At 37.8% G+C, this 26202-nt stretch overlaps 1 protein-coding gene across 2 annotated transcripts in view; it reads right to left on the minus strand.

Moving 5' to 3' along the window:
- The window catches only part of PTPN12 (protein tyrosine phosphatase non-receptor type 12), a 70646-nt gene that overhangs the window by 31873 nt on the left and 12571 nt on the right, over nucleotides 1-26202 (minus strand). For both annotated transcript variants that reach the window (XM_066182821.1, XM_066182818.1), the window contains exons 2-6: nucleotides 6306-6414; nucleotides 3126-3202; nucleotides 1970-2065; nucleotides 883-921; nucleotides 92-163 (exon numbers count right to left, since the gene is read on the minus strand). In XM_066182821.1, coding sequence (XP_066038918.1) covers nucleotides 92-163; nucleotides 883-921; nucleotides 1970-2065; nucleotides 3126-3202; nucleotides 6306-6414 — 393 coding nt within the window. The remainder of the gene's footprint in view (nucleotides 1-91; nucleotides 164-882; nucleotides 922-1969; nucleotides 2066-3125; nucleotides 3203-6305; nucleotides 6415-26202) is intronic.

The following is a 26202-nucleotide window of genomic DNA, read 5'->3' on the forward strand; positions in this document are numbered from 1 at the left end:
AAGCCCGCTACAAACAGTTCATTGAACATTTAAGTGACAAACGCACTAAATACTTGAAAATTAATTTCAAAAAATAAAGCTTAATACTTACACAAGAAACACGAAATGGTCCAAAAGTTACAGCTGCTTCTCCATACAGAGGCCAGTAACGTTCACATTTTTTCTGTTAAAGTAAAAAATCCTAATTTAATTCATGCATGGTACTGAAAGATGATTAACAGACGCAGAGCAGACAATCACAACCCTGAACGCCTTATTCTGGACTTCTTTTAAGATAGTAAAATAACTTTTCTTTTGGATGACAAAACCAAGAAAAACAAAACCAAGACTTGAATCAACCAACATAAATACAGACAAAAGACACTTTGCAAATCAGGATGTAAACTTTGTGTCTGCCTGTACCATATGCATAAGCACCATCCAAAGGGGAGTAATGAAAGCTTAGTTTTTGTGGAAGTTGGGAATTCGCAATTCTGCATTTCCTTCTAAGGTCATAAGAAAAAAGGAGAAATTAAAAAAAAAAAATTGTTTTTGCAGCTGTATCAATGGACAGGAAATTCTGAAGGACTCAGAATTTTCATAGTTGGCCTACGTCCCACAAAGTGCAAGACGCTTTTTCCAGAGTGACATGGCCAGAAACAAACCCTTGCTACAGTTCTGTACACAAACACATATTCCACTGAGATGACACCTAAATAATCATGTAACCTACAAAAGGGGTTTTTGTAGTCTCATGAACTACTTCCTATGCACAGAAATGTAAGGATAAGCAGTCTCACTTCATCTGACATATTATCACAGTTACAGATTTGGCATATGAAGCTTCACAGCTATTGCCCCATATGGGCAAAGCTCATTTATTTTTGTATTTAGGACACATACCCTTCCCATTTCAAATTCTCGACAGGCCATTACAATTATCTGAAAAGTAAAAAAAGATGCTTCAAGTTAGATGTTTTTGGATCATGTAACTTAAACCTACACTCCACCACTTGCTTCTGTCAGGCAGATACTGATACACTAAGTGGTTACTACAGAAGAGACTAATTATTAACAATATTTTCTTTCCTGCATACACATGCTCTTTTAATTCTAAAACAGCAGCCAAGTTTCATCCTTCAAAAAAATCTACATCACTAATACAACACTTCAAAGCTACTTAATTCAAATTCACTGTACTTCTGTACAAATACCACATTCATTCCGTCTGAGTGTAAAGTCTAAGCTTCTGAAAATATAGAACCATTTGCCAACTGGAAGAAACATAGCTGTATTTGCTTAAAGTGACATAGAATGCATAAAATGTGCATATTTTGAATGCATAAAACCCACCCAAAAAACCACCCAACCATCAGTCAAATTTCTTAGGTGGGGCCATTTCAGAAAGCATGAGTACCACAATAAAAATGCACCAACAGGTAAACTATTTGTTACAGTCAGTGACCATTACTTAAGTGTCAAACAACTCTCCCCCACCCCCAAGATTTCGCAAATAATTTGTCAAAACTATCCAATTTCCACAAGTATTTAAAAGCTAAATCCTGACAAGAGCTGTTTAAACAGACATAGAATATATAAAGCAATAACTAACCCAAAATTAGCATAAAAAGAAAGGTAACTGGTTTGGGTTTTGTCTTTTTGTTTTGTTTCACATGCTGGTTCTGTATTTGATTTTGTCAGTCCACATTAAATCAGAATTGCAAGGTCTCCTACCTTACAGATGTAACCAAGCAAGAACCTATTCATAAATATGAAGGACTTAACATTCATTCAAGAAAACTACCTTGAATTTATATTATTAACCTGAATATATAATATTAATGCTATTCAACTCCAAAAAGCAAGATTTGGGAAGCAAATAATCTAAATCACTGTCATTATTTGGTAATAATAGCCAGCTCATGCAAAAAAATACACAATCACAGTGCCATGAAATAAGGTAACATTGAATTTTTCTGTAGCTACTTACAGCAACGTTGTATTCCCATATCATCCTCCAGAAGTCTATGACTGTATTGGCTAAGGGACCCTGGGTAGCAACATATGCCTTTGGCCCATGTACTCCCTGGAATTGCAGAAAGGAACCATTAATGCTTATAAAGAACATTCATCTGCACTGAATTAAAAAAGGTTTGGGGTTATAACGGTGTAAAATTAGAATATCCTTTATATATATATATCTAAAACAGGAAGGGTGAATATGAAACATGACTCCTAATTACATTAGTGGGAATTTTGCTGCTATTCTCAAGGGAGTCTAAGATCACAACCGCTACAGCACTACCAGAGACTGCCACAGGAAATAAATATGTTCAGATAGTGAAGATTCCCTGTAAGTCTGCATTTTCTTTGTTACTCAACATTCAGTGATGAAAAATTGAGAATTTTTCTGCAAAAAAGCATCCTCTTGTACAAATATAAGTTCCTCCCTCCCTGTAATAAGTTTAAAAAAATAAATATAAAATATTATATAATTAATAAATATACAAAATTTTAGAATTTGTTTTATATAAATTTTCATGCACTAATGTTCAGCTTTTCAAGCTAAATGCTCATGCAGGAAGATTTACAGGAACATGTGTTTCTGGAAAATAAATACTGTGTAGAAGCAGCATCAGAATAAAGCTAAAACAACAGCTCAAGATATTAATACTTTGAAACAAAACTGTAACAGGCTTTTCATCAATTTCTGGCTTCTCTTTAAGAATGTTAGATTCATCCCATTGCCATTGTTAGATTAAGAATGTTAGAAAGTTAATTCCATTGCCACAGTTCTTCCACGAACAGAGCAAAATGTACATTAACATACACAATTTGTTAAACACCTCATTCATGATCCCTAAAAATGCCACCTGTTAAAACAACAGCATCTGAATTTTCCTATGGTATAATTTACTTGCCTGCCACCTTAAAATGAAGTGTTTTCATTATATTCCCACTTAGGAGTAAAATCAAAGCTTTAAAGACTGTGTTATAAATGGCATCATGTTTGAAAATTTATTCAAGTCATAAGAATATCTTCCCTTACAGCTTTAAAGTCTTGTGTTAGACTATAATACTAAAACTGCACTGACAAAAAAAAAAATGCATAAAAAGAATAGAAGTGTTAAACTAATACCACATACCTTAATAAAGTTTGCATTGATGTAGTCTGAATCTTGTGGGGGAGTTTTTAAGGTCAGTTTAACTCTGCTGTGATCAACTGAAAAAACACACCAAAAATATTTTTGAACAAGGATTACAACACACATAAATCAATACAGAACAGTAAATATAATATATATATAGCACATTAAAGACCATTTTCCAGTGGGAAGTCACACAAGCAAGTCAACACATTTGATTTATGGGTAAACCAACTGAGGCAGTGAGTGACAGGCAGAATCGCTCCTACTGCTATGTGCTTCTGATGCTCAAGTTCCCAGGGTACCACCTCCTGGAATCCCAAGAGCAATTCATTACAAAGAGGCAAAACACAATTAATCAGAAACCATCAAAACTGAAGTTACACAACATTAACACAGATCATGGTGGTCAGAATTAAGACACACTTCGGGAAAGCAGAAAGCACAAAACACCAGTGCACAGTTAAAGCAGCTGGCAGCTCTCAAAGTCTCTGCCAAGGAGGACTCCATCAGGTATCACAGCAGGAAACAGGCACCAGGGTTTACTGCTCAGGCACAGACTGACCCCTAACCCTATCCCCCAAACACTGGGCTAGGCTATTTGCTGGAGTACTTCTGAACTAGAAAGCAGCAGATTCCTTCATTTTAGGGAGTTTTGGACAACTCAAGTTTCTGCCTCAAACATTACTGACTGTCTCAGAGAGAGCTTCTGATAAAACCAGCAGATCTTTGAAGACCAAAATCCTCAGCAATATAAAAATAGCCTTATTATTTGTTGATAGAATAAACTAAACATTTTGTTTTTCTTTTTGGCCTTAAAAAAATTGCATCTTTAATACAACAACTTGATTGTTACTAAAATGGTGTAGGTGGTCGGCAGGTTTGCCAGTCCTTCCAGCTCTTGTTGATAACAATTATTAGCTATCATATAAAAATTGTTCAAACTATCTCCACAATAGAGGCTCTTTTAGTTGGAAATCCATATCAAAAAAGAAATTATCTTTAAATGGGGCAACAGAAGTATCTGTAGAAACAGCAGCTGCTCAAGCAATTTGTTACTTTCTGCTCCCACGGTCAATTCCTCAACCACAGAACAGCTGCTAAACCTTTGATTAGACCTAAATTCAAGAAAAAGACAAAGAACAAATATATTTCAAAAGAGAAAATATGGTTAGTTGGGTTTTTTTGTTTTGTCAAAACATCACTGATAATAAAACAGGGAACCATGCCCAGAAGAAGTAAATCCTAAGAGTTATTTCTGTACAGAAAGCTCTCCCAAAAAACTTGCAAAACGGGGAACTTTCTCTGCCAGAGTCCTCATAACATGCAAAAACCTTTTTGTTACCATATAATGCTTCTTTAAAAAGCACAGGTGCAAATTAGGAGACTTTTAGATCACAAATCTAAAGACAACACACTCAAAGGCCTAGAAAAACCCTTTAACACCTTGCACTGTGTTACACACTGATACATGGATTATAAAAGCAAGAACATTCTTTAAGCATGAAATAGTGTCACAGACTTTACCCTAAAAACTGCTTTTAAGTGGGAGAACAGACTAATTAAAGTAGCAGGCTATTGAGGGATCCTATCTTCTCAGCACAGTAGATCCAAAATTCTAGAGCAGTTTCCAAACAACAGCATCGCCATCCTGTCTCTGTGTGCCACAGCCCTTCTGTTACACAGTTTAAGGTCTGGAACAGAATTCCCCCCCAAAAAACCCACTGCAGTTCTCAGCTTCTGAAGATTAAGCTGGATATTGTTATGTAACTTAAAGGCTCAATTCACTCTAATTGGCTCTTCAGGTGACCAGTGAACACCATGTTGCATTTAGCTACCATTTAGGATGGCTTAGTAAACTGCAATGGGAACATGCATCTTTTACTCTGAAGCCAGTGTTGAGTTAGTGCTGAGGTACTGATCTCTCTGGTAGCAGTAACAATTTCTGATAAATACAGCACAAATCTCTGATTAAGTTACAAATGTACATTATTTCCTGGATTTACAAGAGATAGACAAGGATACTTGGCCTTTCTCCTGCTTCTCGTTTCAAGCTGGTCTCATAACACTTCATTGCTGGAGACCTTGGATGTTTGAGACATTCACTTAAACTGAAAATACACCTTCAGTTTTCCTCAATGTCAGCTTTGAAGTTTGCTCATTTCCCCACTGTGAGTTTTGTTCCCTTCCAGATCCCAGTGAGTCAGGTTTCATTTCCATGCAGATGACAGATGTGCTCATCTACTGCAGCTGCAGCCATGCACTGCAGCAGTGCTACTGTCTCAGCAATTCAGCCTGGCTGCTACCAAGATTTCATTATATTGTTTATGATCTACCAAAATGCCAGGACTCCGTTCATAAGATGACAATAACGACTTCCTCTCTCTTTTTCACTCTACCTATTAAACATTTCCTCCCAGGTAATAAGCAGAGTAAAATATACCTGTTGCTGACCTTCTGGGACAAGAGAAGTGGCATTTTTCAGAAGACTACCCTTTAATATCACTGTCAGCTGTCCAAGAAGCAGAGTGAGAGCTTCTGAAATACATGGCCTCAGGAGCTACACAAAGTGAGCATGTAACAAAGTCTTGTAATTTCAGATCACTGATCTGTAACAGCCACATGTTGGTAGGTTTAAAATCTAAACTGTGCTCCAACTCTTGCTTTCTGTGTCCACACATTAAAAAGAATTTCATTTGGACTCTAGCAAAATAGAAAGGTAATGCAGCACTGAAAGTTTTCAACATCATTTGCAGGATAAAAACAGGCAAAAAAGATCTATTTTACATCAAAACAGGTTCCTTAAGCCTCCTTAGAATTTCATCTAGAGTATATGCTGATATTTGATAGTTTTCTACCAGGAATACATGCTCCTAAGGAAAACATACATTAAGCATTTAGTAAAGTTCTCAGCTATTCTGAGCTAAAATGTAAGTGTCAGCTTGATACAGCTTCAGAATCAGAACACATTTATTTTCAGGTAATACCTCTCCTGATAAAATATAAGAATATTCAGTCACTTTGCCTTCCAAGTTAAAAATAAATTTTTTTAAAATGTCACCTTTCAGCAAATTATCACCAATTTTGCCTTCCAGTAATAACTAAAAAGTAAATTTCAAAATACATGGAGGATAACAAGCCCTTTCCTTTGTCTTCTATTAACATGTAAATCAGACTTACATGGCAATATATCCTTGTATCTATTCTTTTTAACATTTTCTTCTTTTTCTCCAGTGGCTGTTGGGTAGATCTTCTCTGTTCTGTATTTTGTTGATAATCTTCTTAGCCTCTGGAATAAAAGATTTATGTTATATTTTCAAGCATCAAGATAAACATCACAAGGTATTAGTTTCACTGATGAAGATGATCATTCAGGAAAAAGAAAAATCTCTTCTCTCCTTTTATGATATTCACTAGGATGAAGTTTAAACACCTGGTTACCCAGTACTTTTAGCACATCAGCAGGTTATACCCAAGTTCATACCAGCTTTATGCATCATGAGACATGGAACTTTGGAAAAGCCAGTACAGCACCAGCATGAACTACGGCCATACTTTACCTGGACAATACATTGCCCTGTTGTGGAGTAACAGCTGCATTAAGAATACCTGTGAGAAACAGAAACATCTCAGGGTACCTGGAGACAGAGCACAGCATGGGCTGGCTCAGGAACAGCTGGTACATGGCACTGAGGCACAAAGCTTCCAACACTGACAACTGAACAGAAACCAAAATCTTACATTTAACTGGTGCCAACTCCTAACGCCCAACTCCTGTTGAGTGTCAAGCTCAAAGAAAGGAGGTCCCTGTCTCTCAGGCACAAGCTATTCACAATTAAGATGAGTGACAGGAGGTCTGCTGTATTCACAACAGTACATCATTTTCTCCCCTCCGTCTATTTCAAATCCTACAAATGTGAGAGAGTCAAAACTTCTAATAATAAAAACCAGCCCCTGCCTTCCAGTAACCTAGGAAATAAAAAGAGCAGTACAGCTTTTATCATTCCAAACAAGTTAGGCCTTTGCAACCTTAAAACTGAGGACTAAACGTTCTCATTGAAAAAAAAAAAATACAAGAGGAGCCAGCAGTGCTTGCTATTTTAAACTGTGTAGACATCCAGATTAAAAAAGGAACACCAAAGAACTAAGAAATTCAATGCTGGTGGTTGCAAACCCAGCCATTCTATCAACTCTGACATGGTGGTGGTGTCTAAGACTCTCACGAAAAAGACTGAAAGTAGCTTCAAACAAATTTAACATCTCCAGTGGAGGGATGTTCTACACAGGTAGAAGGACAGACATTCTTCATGTTTCCCTCCCTCTATATTCAATTCATCATCGTACACTCATCGCAGACTCAAAACATTCATGATTTGTGTTCTTTTGGAGAAGGTGGACAATTGGAGAGGTTTTTTGCCAGTTAAAAACATAAATCTTGGTTGTCACTGACTGTGCAGCAATGTACAGGCAGAAAGGTATCATAACCAAGGTGATCAGTTTGGAAAAACAGTTTTAGTAGCCTTAGAAGAATTCAAGAAGAAGAAACTTGGGGCATTCACAACACATTTTAATTTAAAAAATCTTTTGGCAACTCAAGCCCTCCAATAATTCCTCCTAATTTATTATACAATTTAGGTGACTAATTATGCATATTAGGTCCAAAATTGTTCTAGCCCCACCCTCAACCTTAAGAATAAAATCACATAAAACTTAGCATCTCTCTTACATTGAGAAAAACATTTTCATGAAATTTATATGGATATAGCAAAAAAAACCCTAATTACCTATGCAAATGTGGATAAAACTTCTCATTAATTTAACTGAGTAATGCACATCTAATAAAATAGAAAAGTGACATTTGCAGAGCAAAAACAAATGGCAAGGTAAAAAAAAAGGCAAACCAAGAAGCACCAGTTTTCAATTTTTTTCTTTTCTGCAAGGCCTTCATCACAGATTCAACTGCTGAACTATAAAAACAGCAACAGAACTAGCCCGCAACTATTTTTTTTTTCTTAAAATGAATTTTCTTGAGAAAGCTGCAATATTAATCAATGAAGAAAAACAATAAATATCTGGAGATGTGGTGGCAAGTGCCTGATCACACAGTGATCAAGCTGCTAAATATTTAACCTGAAAGCATTGTGAGAGTGAGGAACAGGAAGATTCAATTCTTAAAAGGACACAAACAGTTCCTGGAAGCCCCAGTGTCAATTACACTCATCTTTGCAACACTAAAAACAAATTCACAGCATAACCTGAAAACACAGTAAGCGAAAAACCTGGTTTGTCTCACAGCACAAAGAATACCACTGCACGTAGGAGACATTGTCCTACATAACACTGACCTTTCCTAGAGTCAAAAAATAACACTTGTGCTAAGACTGAACACATCCAGGAGTCCAGGAAAAGCCAAATGATTGCACATAATTTGGCTAAATCAGCTATGAACTTCAAGGCTGAGAAATACTTTGAAATAGGCTATAAACCTCCAATCAAGAGGGGAAAAAAAAAAGCAAAGACCAACAATGATACTTTCCAAGCACAGTCATTAATACGATTTTGTGTATTGTTCCAACATGGTTGTGAGTCTTAAAGGGTTTTTCCCTCCATCTTACTGATTTTTATAGGGCAAATGTCATGACTCTGCTTAAAAGAAGTTTAGAGAAAAACTACTTCTACAAACCATGGCTGGATGCAAAAGTTATTTTACATGAGAAAGAACACACTCCAGGAAGTCAGGTTAGGTATCAAAAGTAGGAAGACAAACCTTTTTGCATAAGGCCATTTTAAAGGCATGCAAGAAAAAAACACTTTCACCAATGCAAATTGGACAAATTGTAAGCCAAAAAGGCTCAAGTGGCTAGTATCAACTTTCATTTTCTAGAAAACAATGCTATGAGAATCCAGCATAGCCTTCTTCCCTACAGGATTCAATCTCCTCTGCTCTGCAGCCAGCTGAAGAGACCAGAAAGCAGGATTAGTTTAGCCCAGCTGCAAGGCAAAGCCTGGAAATGAAATATACGTTGATTTTAGCATACATCTGTCCCTAAAACACTTCAGGATCCATGCTTTTAATGCATGTTTGCCAGCTGCTCTGTGACATGGATAATAGAAGATACCTAAGTACAGTCCTGAGAGCAATCAAAACGAGTAAGGAGCATTCTTTACAATTTATAGTAGTATCTGCTACCTAGAATAGTACCTATTCCACGCTTTGGAAGAGGGAGAATTGACTAAAGAGCGAAGAAAGCATTTTTAAAACTGAGCTTTGAACAGAGTACCACAGGAATGGAAAAGTGCCAGACTCAGCAGAGGATTCCGCTCTACACGCAGTAGAAAATTCCTGCAGAAGGCTGTTGCAGTGTGTGCTCACAGCCTGCTGTGGGATGCAAGGGATCCAGTGCTTCCTAGGTTACAGCCCAGAGTGACCAGGAGGAGGAGAATGTACTCAATAGGAGAACAGGGGTAATGACAGGGCAGGAGAGAAAAGAATTCTGTTCAGACAACACTGAGCTGACAAGACAGCCAGCAAGATCCATCTCAGCCCGGTTTCAAGCTAATTGTTAATAAACAACTGTCTAGAGTACAAAGCAGCACTTATTTGGGTTAAGTCAGTCAGTTGTCAAAATGCTTCCCTGAAGATACTGAGGCACCACCAGCAGGGACATGGGAGGTCCAGCCTGGTGCCTCTGCAGATAACACTGGGCGCTTCCTGTTCAGTGGGACTGCTACCCTGGTACCACCAAAATCTTCACTGGTATGCTCTTTTCAGAACAAACAAAATGGTCAAAGAGTAAGCATGATGAGCCACAAATATACACTTTAAGAAACACATTCACAAGGCCTTTAGTTCCAGTCATTAGAAAAGCCCAATTTTAATTCTGCTTATTCATTGTGCGACAGAAGTGGTTTGTGTGGTGGTGACAAACACCACATGTGACAGTGGGGAGATGAGTCTTTGAAACAATTTAAGTTTCAGAAACATACTTCCAACTTCCACAGTGGTTTTACAATCTGTACTACAAATCTACTTCAGAGTGTTTGTAAAAAGACAAACCAGCTTTTCAAACCCAACTTGTGGAATCCTACCATATTAAGAACAACTTTGTCCAATCAGTTCAGGAAATACAGATCTTTGACTTTCATTGTCAGCTTATTTATTTATTTAACACTTAACATTTAGAAAGCCTTTAAAGACACAATGCCTCATATCACAGAAGTGCTGTTTGTGGTTAAATAAAGTGTTTACATACTGAAATTTAAAGAACTCGCTTCAAAAGCATAAACTTTATTTAAGATACAAAAGTTCCTTTGACTCCTTTCCAGGCATCTTTTCAAGGAGAACGAGACAAATATTTCACCATGGTTTCTGTTATCTCAAGTCCTCAAACTGCCTCCTAGTCTTCCCTGACGTTTCTAATTGGCAAAACAAGAGATAATACAACAGAGATGTTCTCTTAACTCTCCTTTCTGACCGTTCCTGAGGAGCAGGACATACCAGAGTACCAGATGCCAGTTGCTACAGTATTCCCTGACACCCACTTGCCATGTGACAACAGGCCATAGAACCAGGCTCAGGAAGCCCTACATGGCCAGCTCTGGCAGTGGTCTCTTGACATTGTACCAATCACACAGGAACATATTTTGCTCTGCAAAATATGCCAAAATGCATTAAGAAATACTCAAAGAAACAAGCAATTAAAGAAAAACTCCCATAAAAATCAGAGCATAAAAGATGCTAGGAAACACTTTAAGATGTTGTAGTAATGCGCTCATTTCATGAAATAAGACAGCTATTTCTATCATAAAGTGGAAATTGCATTTTTCTTTCTAACAGGAAAGGAAGCAAAAAACAAGAATTATGTGCAACTCTGGTCTCATTCAAATAATTTCGATAAAGCTTACTAGGGCAAAATACATTCCCTAGTACTAACACAGTGAGAAAAATGTACCTGTATGGAGCAATGTGAAGCAAATTACCACAAAAATTTCAAAATTACTATCTTCTGGCTATCTATAGTCAGATAACCCAGGTTTCAGATTCTGTACCCATGACTGAAGAAATGCCAGAGATGCTTTTGGCAACAGACAGTTCGATGCAGACATTGGTATCAGTGCTCAGATGTGGCTCTGACTTCCTAAAACTGCTTTGGTTCCAGTATTTCAACTTCAAGGCCTCGAAATCCAACTAGAGTTTTCCTAGACCACTTTGTCATCAGTGAGGTCTCTGGGAAACACCAAGACCAGCTGATGGTAGTGAACTCAGGTGGAGAATGGACTATTCATGAGTGCATGTGCAGCTTCAAGTTGCAATAGCAAGAATAAATGAAGACAGTGAACACCACTTGGTCTAAGCAGTATTTGTAAAATAGCATACACTTGTGATCCGTGTCAATATTTCCCCTTTTATTCCTGTCAGCTTTCAAATAGCAATTGTTTGCAAGAATTCCTAGCCCTCGTGAAGGAGGGAAAAAGCCTTCCCAACACTAGTCAAACATAAACAATAAAAGGAGAATGACTCCATTTTGTAAAACTTCACTGTATCTCCACATTCACAGATGGCTTTGGCTGCAAAAAAACAAGCCAGCAGTCTGCACTGGACCTATCTCTCCAAAACAAAGCCCTGAAAGGAGTTTGCAAGCTGAACTGATAGAAGGAAGAGTTTTCATTGCCTTGGATTCTCTTCTGGCAACACCTACCAACGCTGGAGCTCTAGGTGCTCCAAGGGAATCTCTGAAGTGATTAATAGACAATCCTGGTAACTACACTCCCTTGGGAGCTCCGTCTTCAGCATTTCATAGCAGGACAATGATGATTCCAACAAACCCCACTGCATTCCAGGAAGCTTGTGGGAACCACATGGAAGAAAAATCCCTCCAAAATCACCCAGACAACTGAAAACAGCATTATTTCAGTATTAGATTATATGGTATGTTCTGTACAGGAGTTCGACTTCAATGATCCTTGTGGGTCCCTTCCAACTCAGGACATTTTATGATTTTACATCATCTTAACTCTCTGATACTTTCTCAGGAAAGAGGTGAATTCATGTTACTGCACTAATTGGAGATTTCTATCCCACAAAGAAGTACGAGCCAATGAAGACAATGCTGGTACATCGTCATGTAGAGAAGGCAAAATGATAATACTGCAAGCAGCCTGTTAAGGGGTACATCCTACTTTCCTCAGTATCACACAAAAACCAGAATCAGGTAAAAAATTCAAACCAGCAGATTACTCTCCAGAATTAGGTACTGTCAGAGTAAGACCAACATTTCCCATCTTTCCAAATCAGTATTTTCTACAAGAAAAAAGTTAGAATCAGACACATCTCCCATGCCGCTAATAACTAAAGATAGCTTTACACAGACACTATCAAAAGGTGGGCTGACTGCTTCAAAAGTCTCCTTTCCTCTCCCTCATTTCTAAAATTATTTTTATACTATCTGCATGTTAATCCTAGTCTAAACTAGCAATACTATCCATTACAGTTAATTTATGTTCCGCATTATAGTTAAGCCACATACCTACTGCCAGATTTACAAGGTTGGAGCAGACTAAGTCGATCTGTGGTTTGGCAACAAGCAAGGAAATAATCAAGCAAAACAGAACACTAAATTACCAAAGCATAATCTGGTTTTAGCTAGTAGGTTACTAATGTGTGTTCTGAGATATTTTAGACAGTCCTGCAGCACACTCAGTAAGAATTGGGATTATAACCTCCCATCTCTGAACCATACTGTTTCCTCAGCACACTCACTTTATTGCAGTGACTACATTACAAGAAGTGAAGAACATGAAAATTTCAATTAGTATGAAAGAACACAATGAGAAAGTTGACTGCTTTGGGCTCAAGCCTAGGAAGCACCTTGATGCAAAACCAGAAAAGTTTAACATTAGCACACACTACAAATAGCAGGCTTCTTAACAGTCTTAGAGCAATTCCAGAACAACTGTTGATTCAAAATGGAAATAAGCCTCAAAATTTTTGCAACAAGATGACTTTCTGCCTTCACAATAAAAACCCAAACAGCATATGGAAGTAAAGCAGTTAGCAAAACAAAGAAATAAATCTCATAAACCAGGGAATCCCCTTGTTTAAAATCATGATTTCCAAGTTACTGGATTCATTATTTTCCTCTTTTTCCTTCAGTATTAGGCTTTATGCACGCTGACAGCACAGGTATATTAAAAGCATCACATTTAATCTTTATTTAAAACAAAAAATGGTTAGAGGTCTAGGTAAACCTCTTTTCAAGAGCCACTCTGAGTTACCCAGGAGAGACCACACTACAGTCCACTCCATCTTGACAGACCATCCCAGGCTCCACCCCTGAAGTAAATCAAATTTTGGCATCCTGGATGTGACAGTGTCAGTGCAACATTTGAGTGAAACCTTCTACAGACTGTGTCCTTCACCCAAAACAGAGATGAAGTAGACACTTGTCCTCATCTCTCTTACACACACCAGATTTACTTCAAAACCCAACAGCTCTGATGCACCAGGAACAGATACCAATGTCCCCAGGACCAACCCTTAGAAATGGAGAAGAAAGTAAAGGCAAGTTGAGACTTTTTCCACAAAGAAACACCCCAAAGGCAAGACATTTTATTCCAGGTCAATCAGGCAGCTAAACAGAACACAAGCCACAGTTTTTCATGGCCACAGGAGGGGCTGGACCAGTCGCTGATTGTGACAACTTTGTGGCTCTTCAGCTTCAGTGCTTGTACCTCAACCAACATAACATCCTGAAACTCTCAGAAGCACCCTCTCACAGGCATTCACAAGAAAACCTGCACAGCAAATACATGAGGTACAATTCGTATCAACTAACAGCATGACGATCTAAATAAGTACTAGCCTCTACCCTTGAAAAATTTAGAGGTTTTTTAACCATATCAATTCTCCCTGAAATATTTCATCATCTATCACCACCTATTACTGCCCACAGTCTTTACCATTCCCTCGCCTGCAACTTCACAGTATGTTGCATGAAGCATTGAGATCCATGGAGAATGTATCTTGCTTTTGTTTCTGCTCAGCACGAAAGAAAAGGGGGGGGAAAGAACCCAGATTCTCCTCCCTCTTCCTTCACAAAATGCAAAACCCTTCCTCTTTTCCCACGCCTTGGAACACATTTCCTTGAGGTCAGTGTTTGTTTTCCAAGCAATTCATACAAGGGGGGGGGGGGGGGGGGGGGCGAAAGCATGATGACTGAAACAGGAAACACCAAGCTTTCACTCCAACAGAAGTAAACTAGAATTTCCTACCTGCTAGTCCCTCACTACCAAAGCTGCCATAAATAAAGGCAAGGCACAGGAGAATAGTCTGAAAGCCTAATTAAAACCTTATTTAAGTCTTTTAATAAATCTACACACACTCCCTCAAAAAAGGTCTGCCATAGCTGCTGTGTCCTGCCTTCCCAAAAGGGTTTTAACAGCCATGTCTTGCCAATTTATCTGAAACACAGATCCTGCCCTTTAAGACATTCTCTGAGAATGACTTTAAGCTGAAAAGCTGGAGCCTAACACCTGCCCTGGGTAAAAAGCAGAGCTGTTTGTGCAGTCAAGAAACACTGTAATTGTGATTTAGTTTTGAGTCCAAATTACCTCACTGAAACATCTCTAGACCTCAGAGGTGCTGTTCCTTTCAGTGATACCCTTTGGGGTAGTTGAATTGCTATCCAATGACACATGTTTAGTGTTTAATACACAATTCCAATAAAATATGCCAATTTTGTCTTTCACCAGAAGTCTTAATTTTTTTTTTTGAAGCAAGCTTGAACCTTGTATAGAAACATAGGATGTTTAGAGAATTTCAGCAGTTCAGAACCCCCACTATTCAGCAGGTAAAATTACAATACTGATAATAGAGTTCTGCCAGTTCATGATTGGCAAGTAAAACCCCCACTATTTAATTAACAAAAATAAGAAAACTTTTGACAAACACTGAATCAGTACTTCCATGCAGCAGCTCACACAGGAATATATAAGGGATTGTAATAAAAAGATAAGATAGCAAATAGAAAATACATTTCTACCATTTTCTAGAGAAAACACGCTTACAACTATTTTCACCCTTTCTTTGAGGCTGTGTTTGGAAGCCAAGGAATGTGCTAGTTATAAAGAGGCCATTTATGATAGAGTTCAATAGCATTTTAAGAGCTAGAAAGAAGTAGCCTCATTAAAGTCACAAACTTGTACTAAGATTTCAACTGTAATAACCCTAGCTAATAACCAGCACAATATTTATGGAGAGACAAAGGAATTTTGTGTTGCAATCATTTACATTGCAGTATCTGTCAATTTTTGCCTAACAAATTTGTCCCCAACAATCCAGAAGCACACATCTTCCAAGCACAATTCTGATTTCAAAAAGAGACGCGACAGGGAATCCAATGGCCAACAAAATTCTTACAGTTCTGGCAGAAAGAGATTAAAGCAACTATTGAAATGAAAACAAAGCAGTAACGGCTAGTACAGAAACAATAAATTCAGACAACCAGTTATTTCCACGCATGACTTTAGATTATTTCTCTCCATTAAATTCCTTGCTTTAATGGCTGAACATTCAAGTAGAACAGCTAAATGTTCAAATGCTTGAACAATATGAACTTTGCCATTTAATTTGTTTCTGCTGAATTCACGAAAAGATCCTTAAATCTTCTCCATTCATGCTATATTGTATGCAACTGTCTCCTACAAAAGGTACACAGGCATCCACACAGTATTACCTCTAAGAGTACATACTATAGTATTGATAGGGCATCACCATTCAAGGAAAATGTTTCTTACTTGCCTCATACTTTTTTTCAATAAGCACTTCAAGAAAAGGAAAAGGCTGTGGTGCTTCTCCAACATAACAATTTAGTGTTTGACACACCATTAACACTTTGAATTCCATGGTAACCTTAATCCCAGGTATTCTCAGGCCATGCCAATCCAAAAGTGGCTACAGAGGAAACAGTTGTCTCTTTGACAGGCCCTGTATCTTGACAAGATACAAAGACAAGAATACTACAGTGAAGTTACCAGAAAGTAAATGAAAATACTGTTTTAATCAAACAGTTTGAAGTTTAACCTTTCTAAAATCATTAATATTTTTGAGGAGTTTTTAATTCTGAAGAGTCACAAAACCTTGTACCTAAAGGGTCAAGTAAAAGATGTTCATTGTACATCCTCTTAAAACCAGTGCTGAAAACCTACACCATTATACTCCTCATACTTCCACAATAAAGCCTTTATATCAGTTTTATTCTGTACATCAAAACCACAGTTCAAATTTTAAATTATTTTCCAAATAGCTGTAGGATGCCTTTTTTACATTTATAATGCAATCATTTCTGTGTTTTTTATATTTTGAAGAGCAAAGAAAAAATTACCTCATATAAACTATATCCTCAATCACCTAAATGTTTTTAAGTACACCACAGCTTAAATTTTCTTCACAGCTAATGTGCAAAATACAGTCCTTCTACAGTGCCAAATTTCAACAAATAGAAAGGTCCTCAATTCAACTGGCAGAAGGAACCTCATACAGACAATGGCCTTGTCAATCAAGTTGCAGATAAATTTAAAATAAACCTCAGCTGCCATTGCTTTAAAAAGATTAACATTTACAATCCAGAATGTACAAGTGGATAGTTTGTTTGGTAAACAGTAGCACGGGGTTTTATCTGATACACAAACAATTTTATTCAACACCTCCGGGTTCTGGATGAGAGATTTACTTCCAGGTATTTCAGAAACACACAGGAACACCTTCAGATCCCACCTCAAGATCTTTATCTATAATTCTCATCTATGTGGAATATGTGACTCCACTTCCTTTCTTGGAAAAGGAAATTGTTCCAATCTAAGGTTCAAATAAGTATTTGATATGGTGCCAATTCAAAAGAAGAGTATGTGAATTTCTACAGGAATTCAGTTGATACTAGTCTCTTTAGTTTGTTTGTACAAGGAAAAAATTTTTTAAAAAATCATCTGACTGAAGGGCTTTCACAAGCAGAGTTTCTCAAAAAAACTTCCCAGACCAAGCAGGCATTTCCCTTCATGACCTCTCCAGCAAAGCAGTGCACACTAACAAACATTTGATGACAAACCAGAAGACAGTAAGACATGAAGATGGGAATATAACATTAATAAAGAGAACCAACTTTCAGGATAAAAGAAAAAAGAATAAACCTCAAAAATGCCAAATAAAGTTGCAGGGTAGAAGTTATAATGACGGAAACACAAATGCATATCACAAATAGCTAAGTGGCAACTCAAGAGTTATAAAAGTCACCAAGGAAACACAGACACAGAATAGTTACTGATAACCTGTATTCAGCAGTTTGTCCAGCATGCTGGTAAGCCACAGATGAGACAATATAAATTCTCAACAGACAACAGGACAAAGAAAAAAAACAGTTTTCTATCTTAATTAACATAATAGGTTAATTAAAGATATGATTTTTCTGTTTTGATGGACTATGCTTTTGATTTTCTTTGTGGTCTGAAATTAGTAAAACTAATTCAACTTGAAATTAATGAAATTTTCCTCTTAGGGCAGAAATGCTCATATTCTACTATTGCTTGCACTGCCTAATTGCACACAAAAAGTGTTAACAGCTTTTACATTTGTTTCCTGGTACTACATATAAAACATGAAATCTTTTTTATAGCAATGGTTTTGGTTGTAATAGTTCGGTTTTATTTGGGGATAATTTCAAAGTAACCAAAGAATGCTAGCAAATATTAGCACCTTTCAGGAAAAAAAAAAAAATCAATGTTTACTCTGAATAAGGAAGAAATATTTTCCTTTTAAAAACAGTCCCTGAACGTTTAAGCCTAACACCCTCATCCTAAGCAATGTCAGTCTATAGTTTCTATGACTCCTGTACCATTAAAAGGATCCAAAAGGCTTTTCTTTGATTTTAAGTCCTAATTTAAGTTCTTTGAAATTGCCTCATTCTAACCACATTTACAAAGTTACCAGATGGTCAACAAATCCAAACCCAGTACATTATTGTTTAATGAGTACTAGTGCAGAATAGTTTAAACACTTGAGATCAAACAATAATCTGCAGCAATACTTAAGCATGGCATCTCCTGCTGTCAAGCTTTAGGCAGTGTTTATTTTCTCTGATAAAGAAATGTGGATTTTATTACTTCAGAAAAAAAATGTCTATTTTTGTCCTTAAAGAGATGCTAACATTTTGACAAATATTTTCAGAAAGTTTGATTTCTGAGCACTGTTCTCTGCTTAGGAACATTCCTGGAAAATCTGTGGTTTTGTTAAAGTTTCTTCTGCTACTTGGTTCCCAGTTAAACTAACATGTCCAGGACAAGCTGCAAGGCAGCTGTTAGGCAATTATTTGGCTTCAAGTTTCATAGAAAGAACAGGCACAGAACTGAAGGCAACTTAGAGGCACTGTCTGTCTCAGAGGTGAGAAGCTGGAACACCTGCTGAGAGTTGTGGTTGTTTAGCCTGGAGAAGAGAAGGCTCCAAGGAGGCCTTAGAGCAGCCAACAACAGAGATGGAGGGGGACTTCTTCCATGGATATGTAGCCACAGGACATGGGCAATGGCTTCAAACTGAAAGAGGACAGGTTTAGCTAAGATATTAGGAAGAAATGCTTTACTACGAGGGTGGTGAGACACCAGAACAGGTTGCCCATAAAAGTTGTGGATGCCCCATCCTTGGAAGTGTTCAGGGTCAGGCTGGGTGAGATTTTGAGCAAGAAAGTGTCCCTGCCCATGGCAGAGCCATTGAAATTAGATGATCTTTAAGGTCCCTTCCAATCCAAACCATTCAATGATTTTATGAGCTTTCTCTTGCTGTGCTCCACAGGTAACTTACATTCTTCACAGGCTGGGAGGACAACTGCCAGTGCCCCAACTTCAATAATTTTGTTACAAACAACTGAGGCTCGTATGCAGGCGACTTGAACTAAAAAAACAAAACAAACCCAAAGCCCAACAAAAAAAACCACAACCACTTTGCCTGCACAGACTTCCCTCTTTAAACTCCAGAAGTTACATAAAAATTGACTGGTCTTTTTCTTTTTTTCTTTTTTCCTAACAACCCCAAGGATCTAAATGAAAGAAAAAGTTTAGAAGAAAGATGGCCACTAAGCAGCAGTTCTCTTGCCCTGTGTCAGTGGAACCCATCCACTAGATGTCAGTGTGCTCTTGGGCAGAGGAAAACCTTGGATCCCAACGGAAACAGGGCAGCTGGTAGTCCTTGGTTATCAGGCCAACTGGACAGGAGAAAATTCTTAAAAAGCATCCCTGGGCCACAACAGAAGCAGCCAGTAACAGCAGCATTTGTGGGTAAGGGACACAGAACAAATATAGCCCTAGACATAAATCTCAGTCAATAGAGTTGAGAATCTCATGACTAAGAACTCTTTCATGAAACATTACTGACATTTTTCAGAATGCTGAACATGGGTGTTAAAAAGACCTGAAAGACAAAGGTATTTCTGTTTCCTACTTCCTGAAATACTCCAAAACACCAACCTTTTTTGGGTTGGTTTTTTTTTTTTTTTTTTGGGGGGGGGGGAGGCAGGATGAAGAAAAAAGAAACCCACAAGAATGGGTTCTACCTCTACTAATGTATAAGTCAGGCTTAAAGAGGCTTAAACTCGGAAGCGATAATGTAAATTATTACAGCAAAGTGTAAAACCTTCTGTGATAGGCATGAAACACCACACCCTAAATAAAAGGGCAGATCCAAAGTCAAAGTTCAGGCACATTAAGTGACTGCTGTCAGAAGAAATGGACAGATCTTTCTATTCACCTGCACTGCATCCAGATATTAAAGCAAACTAAGTTTCAAATAGAATACTTCAGTTGGAAGAGACCTAAAATTATCATCTAGTCCAGCTGCCTGACCTCTTCAGGGATGTCTAAATTTAAGTCTAAAAGGAGAACACTGATATAAAAGGAATCTTAAACTTGACTGCAGGACCATACTTGTAAATTAATGACACCTCTACAAATTATTTTGGGTTGATGAGCAAGGGCATGCCAGAGGGGAAGCAGCATCATGCATTACAAAAGAAGACAGACAAACAAGGAAGGTGAGAAAAAGCAGGGCAAATTTTTACATTATATTTTAATGCACCTAGGATTGTCAGAAACTTATGCAATCAAGGAAATGATCACTGGAGTGGTAGCACATACAAGAAACCTCTTGGTTCTTGTGGAAGAGGCTGAGAAGGCTATGAAGTTGAAAAAAAAGAAATTAAGTATTTCAGAGGATTATGAAGTACAGATTTCTTTCTTTTGAAGATAATGGATCAGTTTGCCAGAGAATCTTTCAATCCCCCAGCAAGAAAAATATCTTGAAGCCAATTTGAACAAGCACAGGACCTGGCTAAAGACACATCCTGAAGAACCACTTATAGTTATTGCATGCTTACATCTGTTATTCTTGCCAGACAGGAAAAGGATAAAAAAAATTTCACCACAACTTTTTCTCTTAGAAATAGGCACTTAAAAAAAAAAAAAAAAAAAAAAAAAAAAAGGAAGAAAATGGGGGAAGTTGAATGATAGGAAATTGTAAAGAACTAAAAAAGTAAAACACTTGCAAGCAGTCCAGAGCCTGTTGAAACATGCCAGGTAGCAGAACCTGCCACTGTCCTGACCAAGGATGGGCTCTGGTGTCCTGTACTCATCAACCTGCTGCTACTATGGACACATTCTGAGCTTCTACTCAGAATCTGCCACTGAGAAAGACTGGGAGGATGGCTCCATTTAATTTCTAACATTCTCACAGTATCCTAAAGTCACAATGAAGTATTAGACTAGGTGCACATTTGATTTGACCCATTACATCATTTTAATACTCTGAAGAACCCAAAAAGTATTTATGATCCTAAAATTTATCTCCTTATCTTCCTCTCCATTACTTATATACCTATTGCACTATGTACACCAGACTGTATTGCACTGCCTGGAAAGGATTTTAAAAACCCCTCATTCACGTTATTATTTTCTCCCAACCCCCACACTTACAATTATGATCACTTGACTTGGTTATTTTTTTATAATCAAGTTATTTTTAAGGGTCTGTCTGTCTTCTACTCAGATCCTATTTGTTCATGCAAGTCTAAGACAGTTTTACCCTTTTGCTCTTATGCTGCAAATTCAAAATCTCAAGAAAATTGCCCTCAGTACAGAAATAACTCCAGGTTTTATTTCCCGTGTGCATATGTGCCCTACAATAACACTCAACTTGCTGGTCCATCTCTTTCCAAGATAATTGTTTTGATAATTTCAATGAACAAGTAGTTCTAGAGAACAGCAAAAAGGCAACAAGGGAGCATCCTGGCCAAATTCCAACTCTTCAGCATTTCCTGTAAGACTTATTTAGATCACATCTTCATCCACCTGGCTAACGCTATTGGTTGGTCACATACAGTGATCTGTAGATTCATCTACTCATCTTCTTCCCCAATTATGAATATATCTATTGCACCATGTGTAGTAGATTCTAATTTCAACAGCACTAAAAAAAAACCCACACATCCCACAACCCCCCAAAAAAACTCTAAAAATGTTTATAACATTTTGAGATCCTTTCCAGGCAGCATAAGACAATCACATTCATATTATTCTATTGTACCAAACACCACAACAATTACTATTCAACTAATTTCCTGTGTTCAAGTAACAAATCCATCACCTCAGCACACAAGTAGCCTTTAAAAAGTAATACTTTCATGGTTTATTGATTCTGATTTCTTTATTATTAATTATGTACCTACACATTTAGATACCACCCAAACCCTGCAAATTACAAATGCCAAAGGGTTAGTGAGATTGAATGGAAATCAAAGGTTTCCTATTTTAAGAAATCCTCAAAAAAAGGAAAAAGCAGCACAAGTAGATTCTAGGCTTTTTTACCTTGTAGGAAATGGCAAGTTACTACCTTGAATACAATTCTAAGGCATAGTTCAGATTTTAAAGTTTCCCTCTAGCTAAAACCACGAATGCATAAACCGCTATTTATCTGCTTCCTTCCATCATATATTACAGAAGTTAACAAATGGAATACAGGAAAGACAAGTTTTGATGATCTACATGATTAGAAGATAAGGATAGAGGGGTTTCTTTCTTTATAACTTTGGGATTCTTTAAGTTTGGTATCAGCTATTCTTCATAATGCAAGTCTGTTCAGCTTCTGGTACAACGAACCAACATGAGGACAGAGTTCCATTCCCACCCTAGAGACAAGGGTCAGCTGGTTTGTTTTTCCTGTACCAGAGGCAATAGTTAACATCCATGACAACAGATAATTCTATATAGAGATTTTCTCTAACTGTTGCATCAAGTTTTAACAATGTTTCACCTCTTAGCTTTTTACTCCAATTCTGTCGCTTTAATCTTATTTCCTAAACCACTAATCTCTTTTATTGTCATTCCTTCCTCATCTCAGAGCAAATGCTGTCTGTACAGGAACTTGCTAGGGACACTGGCTGCAGCTCACACTTGCCCATCTAGGAACAGGAAAGCTTCTCAGCCCTCAGTCAAGTATTCCTCTTTTCTCTGCTTACACATACATTAAAAAAAATTCTGAGCTGTGGTCAAATTCACATTCTAATTCTGGAAAACCAGAACCTATTTCAGCAAAGCCACAGAATGAACAATGTGAGACTTGGTGAGACACTGTCAGTGGACACTGGATGGCATCACAAAGCCCCACTGCCTGCAGAGACCAGAGTCAGGCCTTGTTCAAATGTAAAATACTGGTGACGGCTCCTGGCACAAGCAGAACTTCCCTCACATTTTTACTGTCCTTTCAACATTGCTCAACATATATTAATCTTGGAGAAAGCAGCAGGCTGCCAACCTGCACACAAATAAGCCATGAACACCTTTCCTCCTTTAGGTCACTAAAATGCAATGCAATCTCCACAAACTCCTCAACAGCTTCCAACCTTTACTCTTCTCTGCTGCCTTCTCCACCAAAATGTTTTAGCTCCTTCAAGAAACATACACATTAAAGCATTTTACTGAGTATTGAACTTACATTTCCATTATTTAAAAGCATAGTAGGTGTCATCCCTCCAATTTTACAACTCCAAATTTGTGAAACTGCTGATCACAGCTCTTCAGAATGACAAAATAAGTAGATAAAATACAGGACATGAGGAAAGTTGCATTTCCAGTTATTTCCTACGATCTATCAAAGCCACTCACGGGAAAAGTTAGATAAGGAAGAATGGAATTTAAAATTTCACAAAGATAGCAAATACTAAACCAAAGTGGGAGTTCCTCAAAAAAGAAACAAAACAAAACAAAACAAAAAAAAACCCACCACACACACTACCACAAAATGAGCAACTGGGGAAAATGAGTGTGCACAGCACTAAACAGCTTAAAAGGAACAAGCACCATTGCTGCTTACAGCCATGAAAACTACGTGACTTGCTCTCCAGCGTAAAAACAGATGTGCCTTTAGTCAGAAAAAAACCAAACTTCTAAATTCCTACAGATGCTGAGGACTGCCTATTGCAGTGTATCTAGCTAGAAAATAGGCTATAGATATTGCATGAAATTTGGACTGGGGAGAAACAACAACCCTTTTCAAATATCAGAACTCCCTACAATTACTACTAGGAGAATTATTTCAGCACAGTTAAATAGGGCTCAAGGTTTCTCAGTCTTATTTTCCCTTAATGGAAGTGGCAGCATTCCAAACCAAACCCATACCTTTAAAAGACCTCAATTAATTTTCAACACGTCAGTTAAATTCAATTGCAACTTCTCTATCTGCTGCTGCAGTTTGATTTTAAAGAACAGTAGCATTTTTCCAAAGCAATGCCCTCTTTAATCCTTCCATTGTGACCTCACTTAAAGGATACCTTCTTCTCGTTCCCAGTTCCTAGCATTGTGCATCAGTATTCCACTGAGCAACCAGAACAGCTATTAATGCTAATAAGTCCAGACAGGAATACACATTTGTTCTAAAGAGACAGTAACTGCATGACAAGTAATAGGATGAGACATACAGGATTGCTAAGTCCTGGCTTTAAAATGCAAAATACAGAAACACATACTCTACAGCCGAAGCAAATTAATTCACAGGAGCAGTGAAGTATCACAATGTCTTATCAGGATGCAAGTGCTTCTTGTAGATGCATTATGGTGAATAGCACAGGATGTGAGCACACTCAAGTACACCACTTACTAGAGGATTGCATCCTGGCCCCAGTGCAAGCCTCACTGCTATTCCCTCTGAATACTGACTGCATTCCTGGTAGTTGTCAGGACTCAATATTGATTTCTGAATATTCAAATTAGGCTTTGGTCCCCATGAATCTCTGTAATAAGCAAGCTAAAACAACAGCTCAATACTACAGTGGTGCTTTGGAGGAAAGGGATCCATAAGCAACATTACCTGGTCCAATACAAACCCTGAAATATTATTCCTGGTGAAATGAACAAATCACAACAGGAAATTTCATAAGGGACACTGCATGAAGATTCTTACAAAGACCATTTAAACCAGTCTGGTTAAATCTCATTGTCCATAGTGACTAAAAAAAACAGTGACTATCAGAGCCAGGTAACATTTATAAATGTAACTTTCTCTTTAAGAGGAAAACAAGGTCAATAAAAATGTGTGGTTAAGCTACTCTGTTTTCAATTCGGTCTCTATCCCAAATAGACCAGCCAGTTCTACTTTGACCATTGAATTAAGAAAAAAAAAAAAAAACAAAAAAAAAAACCCCTACACATATACATTTTTATAATCCAACAACCGATCATGCAATACTCTTATAGCTTAAAACAATAGCTTACCAAACAATACTATAGATAATCATTTACCACCAGTTCATCAAATCCATGACAACCTGTACGAAGCTAATGCTTGTTCTGAAGAGCTTCTAGCCTGCAACTGAGGCAAAGTTGAAGAAGTGTATGAAACTTATTCACGTGGTTTTCCACTCATCATGCAATGGCTTCTGTCATCCAAAATTAGTAAAAACCAAAGGTTTTAAAAAAATAAGGAAATTATTTTAGTAGCCCAGGGATAAGGTAGCACAAACAGAAATTAAAAAAAAAATAGTAAAATCCAATCACAACACAAAGAGGAGGAAAATTCCTCTCATTCAAGGAAAACATTCAAGACAGATCAGAGTTGATATGGCTCGGAAATACATGTTGCAATTTGCATAAGATCTGACAGAAGTACTATGCCCAGTGGAAAACTACACACTTCATAGGATGATTTAACAACTAGCTGACATAAATACAGAATTCCTGAAGGATATCTTGTTTATATAATGTCCAGAAGCTAGATCCAATAAGCTAAAGACAAGTCAGAGGCATGAATACAAGAGGAAGCTCACATGAGCAAGCATTTCTGCCTTTTCTTCCACAAAAATCCTTCCCCCACAGCCTTCGAGATAACCTCCAGAAGCAAGTCAGATAACTTTGGTTATGCAAGATGTGTTGCGAATTTTAAGGGTTTCTCAAGCCCAGTTGGTAAATTAAAAGATTTTATGTACTTAACTTTTCACACAATACGACAGTCATATACCCACTAACCTACCAACCACAGGAAGGAGAGAAGGCTGGGATCTCCATCCAAACAGATCTGCAGCTCAGGCATACGAAGTTGGTAAGCTGTTGTGGTGGGTTGACCCTGGCTGGTGCCAGGTGTCCACCAAAGCCACTCTACCCTTCTCCTCTGCAACCGGGCAGGGGAGAAAAAATATAATGAAAGGCTCATGAGTTAAGGACAGAGAGAGACCACTCACTGACAGCCAACCCAGGCAAAACAGATTCAACTTTGGGATATTAACTGAATTTATTACCAACAAAAAATGAGAAGTAAAACAAATATTCAAACAAACAAAACAAACCAAAACATCCTTCCTCCCTTCCTCCCAGGTTCTGTATCCTCCTCCCAAGCAGAGCAGGGAGATGGGCAATGGGAGTGACAGTCAGCTCATCACATGTTTTTTTTTCTGCCACTGCTCAGGGAGAGGAGTCCTTCCCCTGATCCAGTATGGGATCCCTCCCACAGGAGACAGTTCCCCAGAAACTTCTCCAGCGTGAACCCTTCCCACAAGCT

Source organism: Chamaea fasciata, unplaced genomic scaffold (assembly GCF_029207755.1).
Source record: "Chamaea fasciata isolate MVZ Bird 193981 ecotype frontalis unplaced genomic scaffold, bChaFas1.0.hap1 SCAF_5, whole genome shotgun sequence".
Lineage (NCBI taxonomy): Eukaryota > Metazoa > Chordata > Aves > Passeriformes > Sylviidae > Chamaea > Chamaea fasciata.